This window comes from Cucurbita maxima, unplaced genomic scaffold (genome assembly GCF_002738345.1).
Source record: "Cucurbita maxima cultivar Rimu unplaced genomic scaffold, Cmax_1.0 Cma_Scf00021, whole genome shotgun sequence".
NCBI lineage: Eukaryota > Viridiplantae > Streptophyta > Magnoliopsida > Cucurbitales > Cucurbitaceae > Cucurbita > Cucurbita maxima.
Genome location: NW_019272037.1, coordinates 2,021,606 through 2,040,869, shown reverse-complemented (window position 1 = coordinate 2,040,869; position 19,264 = coordinate 2,021,606). Strand labels below are relative to the sequence as shown.

General features: G+C 38.9%; 5 protein-coding genes and 1 pseudogene across 5 annotated transcripts in view; 4 read left to right on the top strand and 2 right to left on the bottom strand.

Annotated features, from left to right (window-relative positions):
- LOC111495460 (cysteine-rich receptor-like protein kinase 25) overlaps window positions 1-258 on the top strand; it is a 1,979-nt gene extending 1,721 nt beyond the window's left edge. The window contains exon 2 of the mRNA XM_023145516.1: window positions 62-258. Coding sequence (XP_023001284.1) covers window positions 62-132 — 71 coding nt within the window. The 3' untranslated portion in view covers window positions 133-258. The remainder of the gene's footprint in view (window positions 1-61) is intronic.
- Window positions 259-1,504: 1,246 nt separating this feature from the next.
- Window positions 1,505-4,982, top strand: LOC111495717 (annotated as a pseudogene).
- A 1,407-nt stretch (window positions 4,983-6,389) lies between these two features.
- Window positions 6,390-10,244, top strand: LOC111495444 (sulfite exporter TauE/SafE family protein 5-like). The gene is made up of 4 exons (XM_023145490.1): window positions 6,390-7,483; window positions 8,813-8,947; window positions 9,061-9,213; window positions 9,844-10,244. The coding sequence occupies exons 1-4, from the start codon at window positions 6,698-6,700 to the stop codon at window positions 10,150-10,152; spliced, it is 1,383 nt and encodes a 460-aa protein (XP_023001258.1). The 5' UTR covers window positions 6,390-6,697; the 3' UTR covers window positions 10,153-10,244.
- A 684-nt stretch (window positions 10,245-10,928) lies between these two features.
- On the bottom strand, window positions 10,929-13,715 carry LOC111495425 (cysteine-rich receptor-like protein kinase 29). The gene is made up of 7 exons (XM_023145469.1): window positions 12,756-13,715; window positions 12,549-12,680; window positions 12,351-12,478; window positions 12,061-12,271; window positions 11,748-11,985; window positions 11,500-11,656; window positions 10,929-11,422 (listed from the first exon to the last, which is right to left on the bottom strand). The coding sequence occupies exons 1-7, from the start codon at window positions 13,702-13,704 to the stop codon at window positions 11,177-11,179; spliced, it is 2,061 nt and encodes a 686-aa protein (XP_023001237.1). The 5' UTR covers window positions 13,705-13,715; the 3' UTR covers window positions 10,929-11,176.
- Window positions 13,716-13,858: 143 nt separating this feature from the next.
- On the top strand, window positions 13,859-16,693 carry LOC111495428 (putative receptor-like protein kinase At4g00960). The gene is made up of 7 exons (XM_023145471.1): window positions 13,859-14,799; window positions 14,887-15,012; window positions 15,100-15,227; window positions 15,405-15,615; window positions 15,702-15,939; window positions 16,014-16,167; window positions 16,250-16,693. The coding sequence occupies exons 1-7, from the start codon at window positions 13,977-13,979 to the stop codon at window positions 16,556-16,558; spliced, it is 1,989 nt and encodes a 662-aa protein (XP_023001239.1). The 5' UTR covers window positions 13,859-13,976; the 3' UTR covers window positions 16,559-16,693.
- Window positions 16,694-16,951: 258 nt separating this feature from the next.
- Window positions 16,952-19,262, bottom strand: LOC111495473 (transcription factor ILR3-like). The gene is made up of 5 exons (XM_023145532.1): window positions 18,880-19,262; window positions 18,122-18,184; window positions 17,913-17,990; window positions 17,654-17,816; window positions 16,952-17,563 (listed from the first exon to the last, which is right to left on the bottom strand). The coding sequence occupies exons 1-5, from the start codon at window positions 19,014-19,016 to the stop codon at window positions 17,309-17,311; spliced, it is 696 nt and encodes a 231-aa protein (XP_023001300.1). The 5' UTR covers window positions 19,017-19,262; the 3' UTR covers window positions 16,952-17,308.
- Window positions 19,263-19,264: the final 2 nt, after the last annotated feature.

The window sequence follows — 19,264 nt, the reverse complement described above, 5'->3', positions numbered from 1 at the left end:
TTTTTTTTTTTTTTTTTTTTTTTTTTTTTTTTTTTTTTTTTTTTTTTTTTTGTTGGGACAGGAAAAGGGAGAGCGACGGTGGCTATGGTGATGGGCATAGTTGTTGCAGGCTTTATTCTGCGGAGTGTGTAATTTTTGACGTGTAGCCTTAAAATAAATAAAATTATTGTGGGAGAGATTTTATTAGACTCAATTACTTGTAATACTTAATTTAGCGGGTAGTTTGTATTTATTTTTATGTTTAATATATAAGTTTAGCCATATTTATTTTTGTTTATCCTCTCTCTCTCTCTCTCTATATATATATATATATATATATATATTTTGTTGACACCCAATACGTTCATGGAATGCTTATTTAATATAAATATATTTTCGAATACTTTAATGTATCTATTATATATATATATATAATTTGAAACTCTAATTATAATATTTAATTATTAAAATTTATGTTGTAATATTAAAAAATATATTTTTTTAGAAATTATATTATATGATAGAACATTACATTATATATATATATATTCTTATGAATATTATTAATATATTACATTTTTTTACAATTTTTTAAATAAAAATTATTCATTTTAAAATAACTATATTTTAGAAAAATAATAAACTGAAAAAAAATTTCATAGAAAAACTAATCTATATAAATTTTCGATAATGAATCTCTCCTCTGATTATTACAATAATAAATGGAGAATTTGTAGAGATGGGGATGGAGAAAGTTTCTATGTCATTGTTCTGCCGCCGTGTAGACATCTCAACTCCACACACATATATGACACCTCTCCATGAGAGACCTACAATAGATAAACGACTCAGGTTGGTTGAAGTTCTAGATCTCGACTAAAATTATAGGTTGTTTGAGCTTTACATGAATTTCACTTAAAATCAGTTGAAATCTCGACAATTGGTGTTTATAAATTTCAAGTATTACGGGTAGGGTATATGAACTTGTAGCGTGGGTTCAGTTTCTAAAGGTTACAATCAACGTAGGTATTTCTATTCGAAGTTGATTGTTCATCCATTGTGGATTTCATCTCATTGTTAGCGTTTACAACCTCTCAATAGAGCAATCTATCAACAATAACAACTTCTAAGCCCCAAATAAATATCAACAATAAATCGATAACGACTACAAATAAGACCAAAAACTACCTTCTTAGTGACCAAAATGCAAAAAATTACCAGGTATAATGTTTCGATTCAACATTTAATCCATTTTTTTTTCATAATATTCCAACCAAGACAATATAATATTATGTTAAAAAATTATATGATTGGAATAAAAAACATAGTTTGACCAAAGAGAAATCGTGTTCTGTTCTATTTCCAACATTCTTTAAATACAGAAAAATGTTCTTAAAATAGACTAATGGGTATTTAAATTGACCAAAATTATCATCAAGAAATCATCAATGGTCAAGAGTCAAAGTTTCAGTTTTTCTCGTTATATAATCCGATCATATCCTTCACTAATGGCGGCACGGCAGCCATGTTCCATTCAACCCTTCTCTTTTCCATCATCATCATCATCATCAGCCCTGCAGCTGCTCAGCCAAGTATCAGTTGTTCAAGCGACAATGGCAATTACACAGCCAACAGCACCTACAGAGCCAATCTCCACCACATCCTCTCTTCCCTCCCGACCGACAACCGCCTCGACCAAGGCTTCCTCAACACCTCCTATGGACAAAGCCCCGACCGAGTCAATGCCATCGCCCTCTGCAGAGGAGACCTTACCCCAGAGCTCTGTCGCAGTTGCATCAGCGACTCTGTTTTGGACCTTCCCGAACAATGTCCCAATCAAAAGGAAGCTGTAATTTGGTACCCCAATTGCATGTTTCGCTATTCGGATCGACGGATTGTTGGGGTTTTGCGGGATACACCTTCTTTTTAGATGTGGAATATTCAAGACGCGGTGGACCTGCAAGGGTTCAGCCTGGTGGTGCAGGGGCTGCTGGTGGACCTCGCAAAGGAGGCTGCTTCAGGGGATTCTAAGCTCAAATTTTCTGCTGGGAATGTCATCACTGTGAATGAGGATTATTTGAATGTTTATGGGATGGTGCAGTGGACGCCGGATATTTCACAGGCACAGTGCCTTGATTGCTTGCAAGTTGTTGCTGGCGTTGTTCAAACATGGTGTCCAGGGAAGATTGGAGCCAGAATTATTAGACCCTATTGTTTTCTTAGGTATGAGATTGTCAGTTTCTTTGGCTCTAAAGCCGTTTCAAGAGTTTCCCAGTCGCCCCCGCCGCCGCCGACACCGCCATCACCTCCCTCCCTTTCACCAAATACAACCACCAATGCAGCAGGTTCTTTTCTTTTTGCATACTTTTTAGTCTGTTTTTATCAATGGTTAAGCCTTACATTCATTTAGCTCTGCAGGAAATGAGTCCAAGAGATTAAAGACTGTCATCATAATAGTTCTTCCGATGGCTGTGGTTCTTGTATTTGTGGCATTAATTGTCAGCATCTTCATATTTCTAAGAGCAAGAAAACAAAGGGTTAATGGAATTGCAAGTAGGAATCCATTCCAATAGGGCAAACAGTTCAATTCTTGTGGTGTTTTTTGAAGTAAGAACTTGGAAATGAGTTCTACTTACACATTCACTTGTTCTTCAGGTTTAGAAGTGGATGACACTGCAGATCTGGAAACTTTGGTGTTTGATATCAGTACTATAAGAACTGCAACAGATAACTTTTCAGAAGCAAATACTATTGGACAAGGTGGATTTGGAGCTGTTTCCAAGGTTTGTGAAGAAGTTTAGCTTTTGCATTGGATTAAAATGATTGGTTTTCGTAGTGTATGTGAGATTCCACATCGATTGGAGAGAAGAATGAGTGCCAGCGTAAACTCTAGACCCTGAAAAGAGTAGATTGTGAAATCCTATATCGGTTGGAGGGGAAAAGAAACATTGTTTATACCTTAGCAGACGCGTTTTGAAAACCTTGAGAGAAAGCTCAAAAGGAAAAGCACAAAGAGGATAATATTTGCTAGTGGTGAGCTTGAGTTGTTATGGTGTCGGGACAAAATCGTTTGACAGGGAAGCCTTGTCAATGGGCAAGATATAGCAGTGAAAAGGCTCTCCCAGAACTCCATGCAAGGACAAAGTGAGTTCAAGAACGAAGTCCTGTTAGTGGCTGAACTTCAGCACCGGAATTTAGTTCGGCTTCTCGGTTTCTGTCTCCACGAACACGAAAGGCTTTTAGTGTTTGAGTTTGTGCAGAACTCAAGTCTTGATAAATTCATATTTGGTAACGTTTCATTTCTTCAATCTTTGCATACTTCATGTCTTTGTTTAGTTCGAGTATCTCGAGTCATTAGTACATTGTGTCCTGCCTAATAAAACCCGTTGTTTTAACGTTTAGATCCGTTAAGAAGTCAAGATTTGGACTGGAATGCGCGTTACAAGATTATTGGAGGCGTTGCTAGGGGTCTTGTTTATCTTCACGAAGATTCTCAAATTAAAATCGTTTATCGAGATCTCAAACCTGCTAATATTTTGTTAGATGGCAGAAATGAATCCAAAAATTTCAGATTTTGGTATGGCAAGGTTGTTTCTACCCGATCAAACACGAGGAGATACAAGTAGAATTGTTGGAACTCGGTAAGTACAAATACACGAAAAAAACTCATTAGTATATTATTCGTTCAGTGTTATTAACTTCACTCTCACTCTCTAATTTAGGAGATACATGGCTCTGAAGTATGCAATGTATGGAAAGTTTTCAAATAAGTTGGACGTGTTTAGCTTCGGTGTGTTAGTCTTGGAGATTGTGAGTGGCCAGAAAAACAGCTCTTTCCGTCCCGAAGATAACATACATGATCTTATAAGCTACGTGAGTATAAACATATTGTGAAATTACAACACTTGGTTTCATTGATCAAAAACCTAATGCTGATTGCAACGAATTGGTGTAGGCATGGAAGAACTGGAGGGCAGGAACGGCCTTGGATGCTGTAGATCCCATTTTTAGAAGTGGGTCAGTTAGTGAAATGAAGAAATGTATCCATATTGGGTTGCTTTGTGCTCAAGAAGATTCAGCTGATAGGCCAACTATGGACACTGTTCTTCTCATGCTTAATAGTGACACAATCACTCTCCCAATACTTTCTCCACCAGCTGATTTCATGAGTAGGAGCCTCACATCAGACATGTCTGGTTCCCATGTGATAGCCATGGAATGAGATGGGCCTTGAAGTAAGTCGATATATGAAGCGTCGATTACTGAGCGACGCCCTCATTGATTTCAAAACACTGACTTGTTTCAACACCGCAAATAAATATATATGGTTGCTAAGAGTTGGTTCTAAACTTCATGAATGGTATCAAAATGATATTGTTCGCTTTGGTCTGTTATGTATCGCCATCAGTTTCACAGTTTTAAAACGCGTCTGTTAGGGGAGATTTCCACGTCTATATAAAGAATGTTTCGTTCGCCTCTCCAACTAATGTGGAGTTTCATACTCCACTCCCCTTAGGACTAGCATAATCGCTGGCACACTATCCGATGTCTAGCTGTAACAACCCAAGCTCACAGATAACAAATATTGTCCGTTTTGACTCGTTACATATCGCCGTCAGCCTCACGATTTTAAAACACGTTTTCTAGAGAGAGATTTTCTTGCTCTTATAAGAAATGTAAGATCTCACGTAAACATGATGACACAATCTCAGATAAAAAAGAATAAAGAATGAAATCTGTCTGTATTAGGTGGTCTTGGAGAACACAAAAAGCAGCATCTTCTCACCAAGTTACAAAGATAAACAGAATGTTCATATTGACTTTAGTTAGCTTTACAAGTTGAGGATTCTAGACTTCCATCCCCAAACAAAAAAGGTGCCAACTTGGAGCAGCCAGAGGATGATGAGAAGCATCAAGAACACAAAAAGCAGATGAATCCATATCTTTCCAAAACCTTCTGGACTCCCAGTGGTTGTCCTGATGGGTATCCAATTGAGAGTTGAGGCACTAAGCACACTCCCTCCCACCCACTGCTATCTCTACTACACTCAATCATCCCATATCTCTTCCCTCTCACCCCACCACCCAAAACAGCAGTTTGAAACATCAAATTCCATTTATTTTTTTTTTCAGATTCAAAGAAGAGTGTGGAAATCTCTCCTTGATAGAATTGTAATGTGAAAGCCCAAAAGAGAAGGTCCCAAGAAGGTGACGACAATACGTTAAGGGATTCTATGAACGAAAATCATAATCTTGGATTCATGATTATAAATGGATTTTATAGATCACATAATCAAACCAAAAATAATGTTTGGGAGTGTAGATTTTAAGGTGAGTTTATATGTGTTTTTTAGATATAATATCTTCCGCAACAGTAAAGTTGGAATCTTTCAAAATCCACTCATTAAATTAAACAAAAATGATTATTTTTCTTCTCTAAAAAAAGGAATATGGAAAAGGCCAATCATTAAACAACAAAAAGTGAGATATATATATATATTTTTGTCTATATATCAATATATCTATCATGAATAATCGATCTCTCTGAAATAGACATAGAGAAGTCTTCTTTGTTCTTATTTATGTCAAGTGGAGACCAAATTTCAGACGATTAATTTTTCACCGTTTATTATTCTTTAATAAAAATAGTTATTTTAAAACAATATAATCTTTATTAAAAAAAATTATAAAAAAAATCTTAATAAATCAATATATATATATAATAATGTTATACCCTCAAATTTTAATATTAACCGCATGTCATGTCATTTAAATATATGTTTCCTACTTCGGAGGGGATTTAATTTTAATTCGTTAATTTAAATAGATTTTGAATAAATATCTTATGTATATAATTTAAATTCCAAAAGTAATCATCAATAAAATGTTGATAGTAAAGTTTGCATGATATTAAATAAGTGGCAGTTGGAATAGAAGAGGCCCAAGCCACGTCGATCAAAAAAAACAGAGCCCATAGAACTTTAGGAGTATTAGGGTCTGGTGGCGGTGACACGTGTACTGTTCAAAATGATGTGACAAATTTCACATGGCTGAGATGGCACTCCATTTCCTCCACCTGGAAATACCTCACTGCTTTATGTTAAATTTAATACTTTAAATAAATATTAAATTAATTAAATGCTTTATTTATTAAAAAAAAAGCGGTTAAAATCTTCTAATTTATTTATTATCCTTCCTCTTGTTGAGTTCCACCTGTCTTATCCAGAAAAAACAAAAAATTTACTTTTTAAAAATTAAATATACTTTAAATCTCTTTTTAAAATAGAATAAAAAATATTATTTGACGTGTCGTAGATAAGATCAAAAGAGGAAAAAAAAAAAAAAAGAAAAAAAAAATCCTATAAATTTAGTAGGAATATAATAAAACCAAATCCGAGAAGATGAACAGAACTTTGTATTAGCATTTAGATATTCTAATTACGTTAGCCAGCGAATTGCTTCAAATTTCATTTTCTTATATAACCCATCAATGGCTTCATCGATGGCCACCATTACAGTGGGCGTCAAACTTCTCAGCTAATCGCTTCCCTCCATTATTCTATCGGTTCTTTTTCAGCCGTTTTCTTACTTTTTCGTTTCCGCGTGAGAAATTGCGAGGGAACTACTCAGAACAGAGCAGAACACTCTCGAGCCCCTTCTTGTCTTATCTCTCATATAAGGTTAATCAGGTTCTAGTTCATCCTCTCATCATTGCACAATGAGGAACACCCAGACCCAGTTTGCCGTTGCCTTTTTGGTTCTATCGCTTGCCATTAATGTTTCTCAGGCCAAACAAATTAAACCCTTCTTCGATTTCATTGAGTTTGATGACTTTCTTAACAAAACCCAACAATGGAAAACGAGTTTTCGTCTCCATTTCCATCAAACCCAGTTCCCGTTTTCGCCTCCCATTGTGATTGCTGGAGTTCTCTGTTTTATCGCCGCTTCTTTATCCAGCGCCGGCGGGATTGGCGGCGGTGGGCTTTACATACCTATTTTGACGATTGTGGCTGGTGTGGACCTCAAAACAGCGTCTAGCCTCTCGGCTTTTATGGTCACTGGAGGGTCGATTGCGAATGTATTTAACAGTTTGTTCTCTAAAAGATCCAAATCAGAGGGGAAGTGTTTGATTAATTTTGATATTGCTCTTTTGACTGAACCGTGCATGTTATTGGGAGTGAGTATTGGAGTTTTATGCAACCTTGCGTTTCCTGAGTGGGTTACTACTATTCTGTTTGCCATTTTTCTTGCTTGGTCGACTTTGAAAACATGTAAAAGTGGGATGGTGTATTGGAAAATGGAAACTGAAGAGCTTAGGAATAATGGGTGTAATTTGGAAGATGCATTAGAGAATGAAACTGAAACCATAGCTTTTGAAGAGCCTCTGTTGCCTTCACAGAACGATCCCAGATTGAGGCTTCCTTCAATGAAGTTAGGGGCCTTGGTTCTTGTCTGGTCTTGTTTCTACCTTATTTATCTTCTTCGTGGAAACCGCGATGGACAGGTATGGATTTATCTTATTCATGTTAATTGATTCTTTGTCTGATTAGAACATAACTGTTCATTGTTTGGGGAAATATCAGAGGATTTGAATTGTCTTCTAAATACATAGAATTATCGTGACATGTTCTTGATTATTGTGTAAAGTATATATTGAAAAATGCTATTGACTTGTAAATTTGATATTAATTTATTGGTATGCTATACTGTTTGCTCCAGTGACAGAGTCTCGTATTAATGTAGATCTGTAAGGGCAGCCTTTTCAATGACTCTTGAAATCAACCTGGAGTTTTTCATGAGATGAGAAATCCTCCTGTTTTTCACTATAGTTACGGTTTGCCTTGTATCATGGTTTTTGATCTTATGATTCCAAGTTGTGAATTAATAGTTTGTTGTTTTGAGTTCATTTTAGAAGCAAGTAACTTTGTGAGCTCCCACATTGGTTGGAGAGGGGAACGAGCATTCCTTATAAGGGTGTGGGAACAGCCCCCTAGAGTGGTGGATTGTGAGATCCCACACAACCGTTGAAGAGGGGAACAAAACATGGGAATCCTCTCCCTAGTAGACATGAGATCCCACATGGGTTGAAAAAAGGAACGAAGCATTCCTTATTAGGATGTGGGAAACCTCTCCCTAGCGTTTTAAAACTATGAGGCTGATGGCGATATGTAACAGGCAAAAACGAGCAATATTTGCTAGCTGTGGACTTGAGGCTATTACAAACTTTTTGTATTGTATCCTATTGTATTCATTCCCAATTTAAAATTTTGCACTTATTCCCTTCTTAGTCTTCTTCATTGACTGAATTTGAGTCTTGTCATCTCTTCTCATTTACTATCGCATATTCGACGTCTTATTTGGCCACGAATTTGAGCGTGACACTAAAGTCTAAAGGTGATGCTGCAACTTGTTTACCTTTTGTTGGGGCATATATGATGCCACCCCTTGGTCCCATTTGTTACTCCCTTTGGTACCTTTTCATTCCATCCACAAACTTTATATCCTTGGATCTTACGTTGACTTTAAGGAAAAGAGCTTCCACACAACCCTTAGTTTCCTTTTAAAGATAAGCTCTTCCAAACAACCCTTGATTGCCTTGGAATCACTGCTAAAAGTAAGAACAAGTACTTTTATGGGAAACGTTTTGAAGTGTTGTTTCAACATATTCTTAATTGCACTTTTAGATTATGTACTTAAGTAATCAAACAATTAGTATGAAACTACTTTTAACTCTTCAAAAATCATGTCGGGCTCGGTGAATTCTACTCCATATGATTTTTTCTTCGTTCAAGCAATTCGAATACTTTGTCATGACTGCTCCTTGTTTTTGCAGGGTCTTTTACCGATAGAAACGTGTGGAACGGGTTACTGGGTTATCTCTTCTCTCCAAGTTCCTGTGGCCATAGCTTTCACTCTCTGGATTCTTCACAAACAGAAGGGTCCTGAACCTGAAGATTCCCCTCAGAAGGTGCAAAGAATGAAGCTAGTTCTATGATATCTGGTTGCATAGGCTAGAACAAATTTACCTTCGTGTCTGATATCAAAGGCAAAAGCTAATCTTTTCTGTTGTTCCTTGTATAGGAGCTAGAAGAAGCACGGCCTGCAGTTGAACCATCAAAGAAACTGATCTTCCCAGTAATGGCACTTTTAGCTGGGATTTTGGGTGGCATGTTTGGTATTGGCGGTGGCATGCTTATAAGCCCTTTCCTTCTTCAAGTTGGAATAGTTCCTGAGGCAAGTCCTTACATCTCGTGAACTTTTGTTGTTGTATTTAATCGGTTATTGAACTTTAAAGAGTGTTTAATAAGTCTCTAAACTTTGTAATATAAGTGTAAGAACCCAAACCCATCGCTAACAGATATTGTCCTATCACCGTCAGCCTCACGGTTTTAAAATGCGTTTGTTAGGAAGAGGTTTCCACATCCTTATAAGCAATGCCTTGTTCTCATCTCTAACCGATGTGGAATCTTACAATCCACCTCCCTTGGGGGCCCAGCGTCCTCACTGGATCTGATACCATTTGTAACAACTCAAGCCCACCGCTAACAGATATTGTTCGTTTTGGCTGTTACAAATGGTATCAGAGCCAGACATCGAGCAGTGTGTCAATGCGGACGTTGGGCCTCCAAGGGAGTGGATTGTGAGGGGAAAGAAGCATTTCTTATAAGGGTGTGAAAACCTCTACTTAGTACACGCGTTTTAAAACCTTGAGGCTGACTACAATACGTAACGAACTAAAACGGACAATATCTACAAGGAGTTCTTGGACATCTGTTCGACACAAAGTTTAGGATTTTAATGGATACGTGTACCATTCAGTTCGTTATTGCCCATGAGGCTCATATCTCAAAATTGTAAATACAGGTAACGGCAGCAACTTGCTCCTTCATGGTGTTCTTTTCGGCTACAATGTCAGCTTGCCAGTATTTGCTGCTGGGAATGGAGCATGCTGAAATTGCAGTCATCTTCGCAATCGTCTGCTTCACAGCCTCGGTGCTCGGGTTGGTAGTGATTCAGAAGGGGATTCGTGACTATGGAAGGGCATCTCTCATCATCTTCTCAGTTAGTATAGTGATGGCTTTGAGTACTGTTTTGATGACCACATTTGGTGCCCTCAATGTTTTGAGTGATTACATTGCTGGAAATCCTATGGGATTTAAATCTCCTTGTTAAAACGTTTTCTTCTCTCTCTTCATGCACAGTTCATTGCCTAATTTAATGGTTACAGAGAATCTGAGTGAATGTAACATAGGAGAATTCTTGAGTTCAAATTTTTTAATTTTTGTTCATATTTCAAATTCAATGTTCATTGTGCTTCAATTCAATTCAACTTCCGTTAGATTATGAACGTTCATCACTTTAAATGTCCTATCACTTCCCACTTTCAACAAAATTATTCTGTTTGAACGAAAACGGTTTAGAATATTGAATGAAAAGTCGAGAAGTTCTTTTTCTCAGTGCCGTGAGGGAAGGGAGATGAAAACCCGTGATACAATCTTCTTGTAAACCAAATGCCTTTAGCCACTTAGTCATACCTCCAATTTGTTAAGTCCGAATAGAAAAATCAACGTATTTGAATTTTGTTCTTCCAAACATAATTCGATCAAGTGTTCTCATCATTGTCATGTTGTGAGATCTCACGTTGGTTGATCGAAATTCGAGTCTGAATGAAAAAATCATCATGTTTGAATTTTGTTCTTCCAAACATAATTCAAGCAAGTGTTATTTTGTGAGATCCCTCGTTGGTTGAAGAGGGAAACAAAACATTAAGGATGTTTGTTTTAAAAATCGTGAGGTTGACGGGGATACATAGTAAGTCAAAACAGACAATATCTATTAGCGTCAGAGCTAGATAATGAGCTGTGTGTTAGCGAAGACATTGGGTCTTCAAGGGAGGTGAATTGTGAGATCCCACATAGATTAAAGAGGAGAACGAAACCTACCTTATAAGGGTGTAAGAACCTCTTCCTAACGGATGCATTTTAAAAGCCGTGAAACTAACGACGATATGTAACGAGTCAAAGCAGACAATATCTACTATGATATGTACTTTTGTCAAGTCAATTATACCACAATGGTTTGCATATACAAATCATCACCAAACATTATAAAGATAGAAAATCGTTAAAACAACGAGCCCGAAACAAATCAATTTAAGATAATTAGTGTTGACGATGATTCCACAGAGTAAGAGGTATTAGCTTGGGGGGTTCTTAGTGTTCATAAAGAAAGAAGGCTGTGAGGGCGTGGGAAAATCAGCCAAGTCGCCGTTAAGCAAGAGAAGGATGGTACCCATTGTTGGCCTTTCACACACCTTCTCTTGAATGCAGAGTAACCCAATCTGGATGCATCTTGTCGCCTCATTCCTCATCATTTCACTTCGAATTTCAACACAAGGATCTACAATATTCAACGCTGTTCCTTCCCTCCAGTTTCTCCATGCCTGCATCCACCAACTCAATTCATATTCTTACAAACTCCTAAACCAATTTAATGGTTATTCTCATACACTATACTTACGGAGCTTATAAGACGATCTTCGATATTCTCGTTGTAGCTATTGACTCGGTTATTTCTTCGTCCAGTCACAATCTCTAAAACTAGAACACCAAAGCTAAACACGTCCGACTTTGATGAGAATTGACCGTGTCTTGCGTATTCTGGAGCCATATATCCACTTAAATTTCACAAACAAGATCAAGAATTAGTAGTAGAAAATTTAATGTAAAGCGAAGTTAACTTGCACGTATAAAAGCTTTACTACTTACAAAGTGCCGATTATTGTGGATGTATCATCTCGAGTTTGTTCAGACGCGAATAATCTTGCGGTACCAAAATCTGAAATTTTAGCATTCATGTTTATATCCAACAAAATATTACTGGGTTTAAGATCTCGATGAATAATTTTGATTCGTGAATTTTCGTGAAGATAAATGAGTCCACGAGTGATGCCTTGTATGATTTTGTAGCGCATTGCCCAATTCAAAGTTTGGCGCTTGAGAGGATCTGGGTATAGAAGGATTAGTGATTAGAGATATAATTTAATGAAGAAATGTTGAAAATTGAGGAAGAATTATGTACCGAAAATGAATTTTTCAAGGCTTCCATTCTGCAAGAACTCATAAATGAGAAGCTTTTCGTTTTGTTTGAAGGAGAAACCCAAAAGCCTAACTAAATTCCGATGATGAAGCTTAGATAACAAAAGGAGTTCGTTCTTAAATTCATCATCTCCCTGCCCTGAAACCTTAGAAAGCCGTTTGACTGCTACGATTCGTTTGTTTGGAAGCTTCCCCTGTTAATGGACAGAGAGAAAAAAGTTCATCGCCGGCGACTGCGAGCTATTGATAAAAATGAAAGCTGTTCATTATTACCTTGTAAACAGCTCCAAACCCACCTTCCCCAAGTTTGTTTTCGTCTGAAAATTCATCTGTTGCTGTTCTAATGGTGTGGAAATCGAACTGTAAGAACCCCACTGTCGTAGTTTCTTCCTCGGATTGACCTGTCGGCGCAAAATATAAGAACAGTATTCCATAATGAAACCAAAAATAGTTCTAATTTGATTAGCTTACAGTTTTCTCCACTGGGTTTTGGCCAACATTTTCTCAGAAAGATGTAGATGCTGATCATTAATGCTAAAATTGCAACAGCAGCAATAGGCACAACGATAGCTATGAAAGTTGCAGAGTAGCTGCTTTTGTTTCCTGAAAAACAGAGTAGTTCAGGGTAATGAGGGAGGAACAGAGCAATTTTCCGGGAAGTGGAAGCAGTAGCATTACCGTTGGTGGTTCTGTGAAGTAAAAGAGGAGGGGATGGTGGCGGTGGAAAGGGCGAGAGGGTGGGCGGCGGCGGCGGCGGCGGCGGCAGCAGCGATTGAATGAAAGAGTAGGTCTCATATCGAAAATTACAACTGGGTCTAAGAACCCTACCCCCTCGCTTTCCATCACAGCAATCTTGGATTAGAGGCAGAGCCCCAGACAAGCATTCGTTGCACTTCCGCGGAGACAAATCTGGGGTGCACTGCGCTGAGCCATAAATTGTGGGCAAATTTGGAAGCGTTGCGTTCCCCACCGCAAACTTCATACGGGAGTCGCCGGCCGAGGTTGGGCCTATGAGACTCACTATCAGATTCCTGGCGGCCTGGGTGAATCCTTCCGGATCCGACGCCTTCATCGTGTTCCACAGAAAGGCGGGCGGTGAAACTTCCATGGACCCCAAGATGGGGCGGTCGGAATAACGGAGCATGCAGGCATCGTACCATCCGAGCGCTTCCTTCTGGATCTCACACCGTGTAAGGAGAATATCTCTGGAGTTATTGAGGCATCCCCGGCAAGCCTCCGCCGAAATGTCCCCCCTGCAGAGTCCGATTGCGTATGCACTGTTTTCGCCGCCGTAAGAGAAGTTGTAAAAGCCATACTCAATTTGATGGTCGGTGGTGAAGGTGGAGAGGAGGTGTTCTAGATTGGCTTTGTAGGCAGCCCCATCAGTTGTATGGTTGCTATTGCCTCCGTCGACACAGATAAAGTGTAACAATCTTGGCTGAGCAAATGCCAGAGGGTGACCAATCAGCGCCAAAAACAACAAACTCAGAGTAATGGAACATATAAATCTTGAACCACCCATTACTTTGTTACTCCACAAAGCCTTGAAATCGTGAGGCCAGGCCAAGCGTCGATGGAGGATGGCGGTGGCCGTGGATGGAGAGAGAAGGAATTTTTTAAAGTTCATCAATCAAAAGTACATAAAATTTAAAATTTTGAGGTTAAAGGTGAATAAAAAAATGTAAGGCTGCTTGTTTAGCCAGTGGTTTCATTGTCTGGGTCATTGACTTTGAAAAGTCTGGCAAATCGGTCTTCATGGGTGGGCCATGAAGACCGATCGGAAGCTGGGGTACCATTTCCAAGCCGTGAATTTCACTCCCTGCTGACCAATTCTTACCATAAATAACTTCATCAATGGAGCTCAAGTTTAGGTCAGTCGACTTTGTTTGAAAGCAGCAAATGGTTTGGCCAAGATTCATGTGTTCTTCACCTTCCCTCTTTCTGGGTTTCGTGATTTTCTTGGTATCCATTACTTGGCAACGCATGGCAACGAGTCAGTCAGATTTCGAATACTATAATTGCCAAAATGAACAAGGTAACTACACCGCTGACAGTACCTACAAAGCCAATCTTGATCACCTCCTCTCCACCTTTACCACCCACCGCCAAATCGACTACGGCTTCTACAACCTCTCTTACGGCCATGACCGCGAAGCTAATGCTATTGGTCTGTGCAGAGGAGACGTCGGGCCAGACGATTGCCAAACGTGCCTCAACAACACTATAACCCTTCTCATAAAAAACTGTCCCACCCAGATTGAGACTATTGGATGGTACGACGAGTGTATGTTTCGTTACTCCGACCGCTCCATCTTCGGCGTCATGGAGCCTTCCCCTGCTGTCTTTTCCTCGAGAACTCGTAATGCTTCAGACCCAGAACGGTTCACTCAGGCGGCCAGGAATTTGCTTGAGCAACTCACCTCCGAAGCTGCAGCGGGTGATTCTCGTCTGAAATTTGCCGATGGAGACGCGGAAATTCCCAATTACTGGCCCATTTTTGGGGCTGTGCAGTGCACTCCTGATTTGTCTGCCAATGATTGCACCAACTGCCTGCTTGGTGCTATTGCTCAAATTCGAGATTGTTGTGATGGGAAGATGGGCGGGAGAGTTGGAAGACCCAGTTGTAATATTAGATTTGACATCGATCCCTTCATTCAGAATCGGCCGGAGTCAGTGCCACCACCACTTAATTTACCAAACACAACTGCTACCACTCCGCAAGGTAGTTTACAGTTCATCCTGTTATATTCGCTTCTTTTTCTTTCTTTATCTCTTAACTCATTACAGAGTGCCCTGTTTTTATTTCCAGGAAACTCATCTGGAATAGTCGTCTTCATTGTTGTGCCTCTCATTGTGGTTATCATAGCTGCTGTCGCCCTTATCATCATCAGCATCTTCTTAAAGAAAAGAAAGCCAAGGAGCTATTCAGCTCAAAGTAAAGCTAAAACCCCTTTTGCTGATACCCCATTTTCATTTCACAACAGGATTCATGGCTGTGTTTGTTTAAACTTTTAATCCACAGATCTGCCTGAAGATGAAGTTACAAATGTAGAGTCTCTGCAGTTCGATTTTGACATCATTAGAGTTGCAACTGATGGATTCTCGGACGAAAATCAACTCGGGAAAGGTGGCTTTGGAGCTGTTTATAAGGTAATTGAGTCCCACGTTAGCTAATTTAGGAAATGATCCTGAATTTAAGGTAAAGAATAGGCTTAGGCTCAAAATGGACAATATCATAGATTGTGGAGAGTCGTGGTTCCTAACAATCCCAAGTTTTAACGAGTATTTGATATCCGATTGCACCCATTTCATGTAATTAATCGACAGGGTCGGCTTTCCGATGGACAAAGTATAGCTGTGAAACGACTGTTTCAGGGCTCAAGACAAGGAGATGATGAATTCAAGAACGAAATCTTGTTGGTGGCAAAGCTTCAACATCGGAATTTAGTTCAGCTTTTGGGTTTCTGCTTCAAACATCATGAAAGGCTGCTCATATATGAGTTTGTAGAGAACTCCAGCCTTGAGAAATTCCTATTTAGTAACACTTCACTCTGCTTCTCCTACTTTATTTCTGGGAAATCTCTAACAATGATCCTAACTTTGGATATTAATATGTTCATGCAGATCCCATAAAGCGTGAGCATTTAGATTGGAAGACTCGGTATAATATCATAGACGGCATTGTTCAAGGACTTATATATCTCCACGAAGACTCTCAACTTAAAATTATTCATCGAGATCTCAAAGCTTGTAACATTTTATTAGATGAGGAGATGAATGCTAAGATTTCAGATTTCGGCACTGTGAAACTATTCGATCATGATCAAACCCAAGGACATACAAAAAGAATCATGGGCACTTTGTAAGTAGCTGCAACTAAATTCTACATTTCATTTGGTGAGGGAGATACTAATGAAATTAGTTTTATATCATCAGTGGATACATGGCTCCAGAGTATGCATGGAACGGTCATTTCTCAGTGAAATCAGACGTGTTTAGTTTTGGCGTCTTAATCTTAGAGATCGTGAGTGGACAAAAGAATAATCGAGCTCAAACCAACAAGGAGGTCGAAGAAAGTCTCGTCAGCCTTGTAAGTATCGAGTGTTAGCTCATTTGAGTGTCAGTGTGAGTAGATGCATATGAATGATGACTGTCAAATGTTGGTGTTGTAGGCATGGAGAAGTTGGGGGAATGGGAATGCTTTAGATATTGTTGATCCTTGCTTGAGAAATGGGTCAAGAACGGAAATGGGGAGATGCATTCATATTGGATTGTTATGTGTTCAAGCAAATTTAGCTGCGAGGCCAACGATGAGCACTGTGCTTCTCATGCTCAACAATGGGTCCTTCTCTTTGCCAACGCCCTCTCAACCTGCCTTCTTCGTCAACAGTGCTGCCTCTCGAATGCGTGGACAATCTCAAGGTCACAATGAAACTCAAGGTCTAAATTACATGTCCATTTCTGAGTTATATCCACGTTAGTTAGTCTATTTTAGAGAACTTGTTGATTAAGAATGGGTCAAAGGTGACGGCTTGAAAATGGTGCAACTTCCAACTGGTCTTCAATGGCAACTAGTGACCCCAAATTGAAATGAAACCCCTCGACTTTTTGCTAAACTTTTCAAAGTCACAAATGATTGAAAAATGAAACCACTGGCAGTCATGTGTGTGTATTATATAATATATATATCCAATGATTGACACGGTATCATGAGTCCTTTATTGATATGAGGTCTTTTAGAAAAACGAAAAATAAAGTTACGAGAGCTTATACTCAAAATGCACAATATTATAATATTATGGTAGTTTGTTGTTCCTAGTATCGCTATAAATCAGACCCAAGGGCATAGTCCACAAGAATTGTGGCAGCTGACATTAATCCAATCATCTTTGAAATTCATAATCCTAAGACCTGTCATCAAGATGATCTAAAAAGTTCTTCCTTTTAGACGTCTTTGGAAGACGAGGAAAATAGTTGGTTATTTCACAAAATCTCTACAGAAATGTCAGCTGCTGAAGAACAGTTGGGCAAGAACCCAAACAGAAGGAGAAGATGAAGAAAGGAAATAAGATTCCAGAATTGGTGAATACCGTTATTGTAGCAGACCTGCATTGATTTTGATCAGCAGAAACTTGTTTAACAAAACAGATATTCAGCCAATTCTATCTTGAAAATACATAGGAATCCTCTCATTCAAAAGCAAAGCCGGTGAAGTAATGAACTCCGACAACTCAGGCAACTGGTGGCCGAAGAACGTGGTCTTGCGATGTATCGATGGTGCCCGGAGACATGAACTGCCACATCGATACTCCGGGATATCCGATCACAGGTACCAACTTGCCTCCAACAACCTGATTTGGAGAAGAAAATGCAGGAGGGTGAGGCAAGAAGCTTGGTTGTGTATTGAACGCCTTCATTTTCTGTTCAAGGTTGTCTTTTGCTTCTTTCAGCCTCTGTTTCTCGTCTCGTAGTTCACTCTTTTCAGCCTACACAAAAGAAATAAAATTAAAGAGGCCAGTTTAAAGAGGTACGGTAAACTCAGCCAAAATACGATACTCGAACGGTCTCGTGTCCACCTTCATTTCATTGATCTTCTCCAGAAAAGTCTCATTAGATTCCTTAAGCTTCTGAGCCTCATCCCTTAGGTGTATGATCATTCGAACTGCATCACCCAAAATAGCAGACTTGTCAATTTTGGGAGGCCTTCCATGATTGAGGATGGAATTCAATTCCAGAAACCTTTAATGGACAAAGAGAAAACATGAGGTCGGGATGGAGCAGAGCCGAGACGAGACGAGAATGGCGAAAACAATGAATGTAATAGAATTTAGATGCCTGTCATTTAGTTTATCCCTTCGCATTTTCTCTTTATGTGCCTTGGACCCAAATGCATTTGATCCAGAGCTGCTCATCCTGTCAACAGTAACAACACTACCATGTTCTTGAAAGGGCATATCCAATATGCTTAAATTCAATGCCACAGCTTTACAACATAAACAATGATGCTAATTGTCCTCTAAAGTTGGGAATCAATAACTGCTCACCTTTTTCTGGATCCAGATTCCTTTATGTCGTCTGGCATTTCAAGTTGCTCATCAAAATCTGCCCTGAAACATTAAGAAGACTGAGTTCTTTCCCGAGATATAAGTTTAAATTACACGTTTAGTCTCTAAACTTTTAAGTAAAGTTTATGTCATATGGTCTCTAAACTTCAAAAGTTATTTCAATAGGTCCATTTGAAATTTATTCGACATTTTTTTTGTGAGATCCCACTTTGATTGGAGAGGGCGATGAAACATCTCTTGTAAAAGTGTGAAAATTTCTCCCTAATATATGCGTTTTAATAAAAAATCTTGAGGAAAACTTAAAAGTGAAAGTCTAAAAAGAACCCTATCGGCTGGCGGTGAGATTGGATTGTTACATATAATATCAGAGCAAGCACTGGGAGGTGGATGGTAAGATCTCACATCGGTTGGAGGGGCGGTGTGTCAATGAAGACGTTAGCCCCCAAGGAGTGGATTGTAAAATCCCATCCACACTTGGAAAAGTGAACGAAACATTATTACATGGTTTTAGAACGCCTTTTCATGATGCTGACAATATAGGCAACAAATTAAAATGAACAATTTTTACGAGTGGACTTAAACTATTACATTTTAAGCTCAATTTTTATTTAATATATCAATTCATTTTAAGTTTGAATAGTTTATTTGAGACGTACGGTGATTTAGAGTGCTGCTTGTGTTCATATCAACGACATACAATCAACCAAAAAGAAATTCAAAAGCGAAAAAAGAAAAACCTGAAGGAGGCAGTGAAATCGCGAGAAGGCAAAGTGAAAGCAGGAAGATCCAGTGAAGGTAGGTCGCCGCCGGGGACAGGGATGTCCTCAATCGCGCCGTAATCGAACACCCAATCCGTGAATTCAGACGATGCCATCTCTCAAAAATCGCGGGTACAAGTATTTCGGATTACAGGGGGGAACGTAGAGAGCCGTGTTCCATGGCAAATGCTAGAACATATGCATTGCGGAAGAAGAAATTGGTTTTGGTTTGATTGAGGAAGCGATGGGAAATTTGTAGAGATGGTTAAAGGAATCTGAGGAAAGAGTGGGGAGGGAAAATCGAAGAAGAATCGCATACTGCAACTGGTCCACTAACGCTAACACTCCAACAAACAAAATAAAG

Bases quoted from the DNA above. Each gene is read 5' to 3' on its own strand.
- LOC111495444 (XM_023145490.1), top strand. From the start codon at position 6,698: ATGAGGAACACCCAGACCCAGTTTGCCGTTGCCTTTTTGGTTCTATCG. The intron at 8,948-9,060 runs GTGCAAAGAATG...TTCCTTGTATAG, and splicing joins CTGAAGATTCCCCTCAGAAG to GAGCTAGAAGAAGCACGGCC. The intron at 9,214-9,843 runs GCAAGTCCTTAC...TTGTAAATACAG, and splicing joins AAGTTGGAATAGTTCCTGAG to GTAACGGCAGCAACTTGCTC.
- LOC111495425 (XM_023145469.1), bottom strand. From the start codon at position 13,704: ATGAACTTTAAAAAATTCCTTCTCTCTCCATCCACGGCCACCGCCATC. The intron at 12,272-12,350 runs GTAATAATGAAC...GTCCATTAACAG, and splicing joins GGTTTGGAGCTGTTTACAAG to GGGAAGCTTCCAAACAAACG. The intron at 11,423-11,499 runs GTAAGTATAGTG...TGGTGGATGCAG, and splicing joins AAGATCGTCTTATAAGCTCC to GCATGGAGAAACTGGAGGGA.
- LOC111495428 (XM_023145471.1), top strand. From the start codon at position 13,977: ATGGTTTGGCCAAGATTCATGTGTTCTTCACCTTCCCTCTTTCTGGGT. The intron at 15,013-15,099 runs GTAAAGCTAAAA...TTTAATCCACAG, and splicing joins AAGGAGCTATTCAGCTCAAA to ATCTGCCTGAAGATGAAGTT. The intron at 16,168-16,249 runs GTAAGTATCGAG...TTGGTGTTGTAG, and splicing joins AAGAAAGTCTCGTCAGCCTT to GCATGGAGAAGTTGGGGGAA.
- LOC111495473 (XM_023145532.1), bottom strand. From the start codon at position 19,016: ATGGCATCGTCTGAATTCACGGATTGGGTGTTCGATTACGGCGCGATT. The intron at 18,185-18,879 runs GTTTTTCTTTTT...TTAATGTTTCAG, and splicing joins GATTTCACTGCCTCCTTCAG to GGCAGATTTTGATGAGCAAC. The intron at 17,817-17,912 runs GCATCTAAATTC...TGTCCATTAAAG, and splicing joins AGGGATAAACTAAATGACAG to GTTTCTGGAATTGAATTCCA.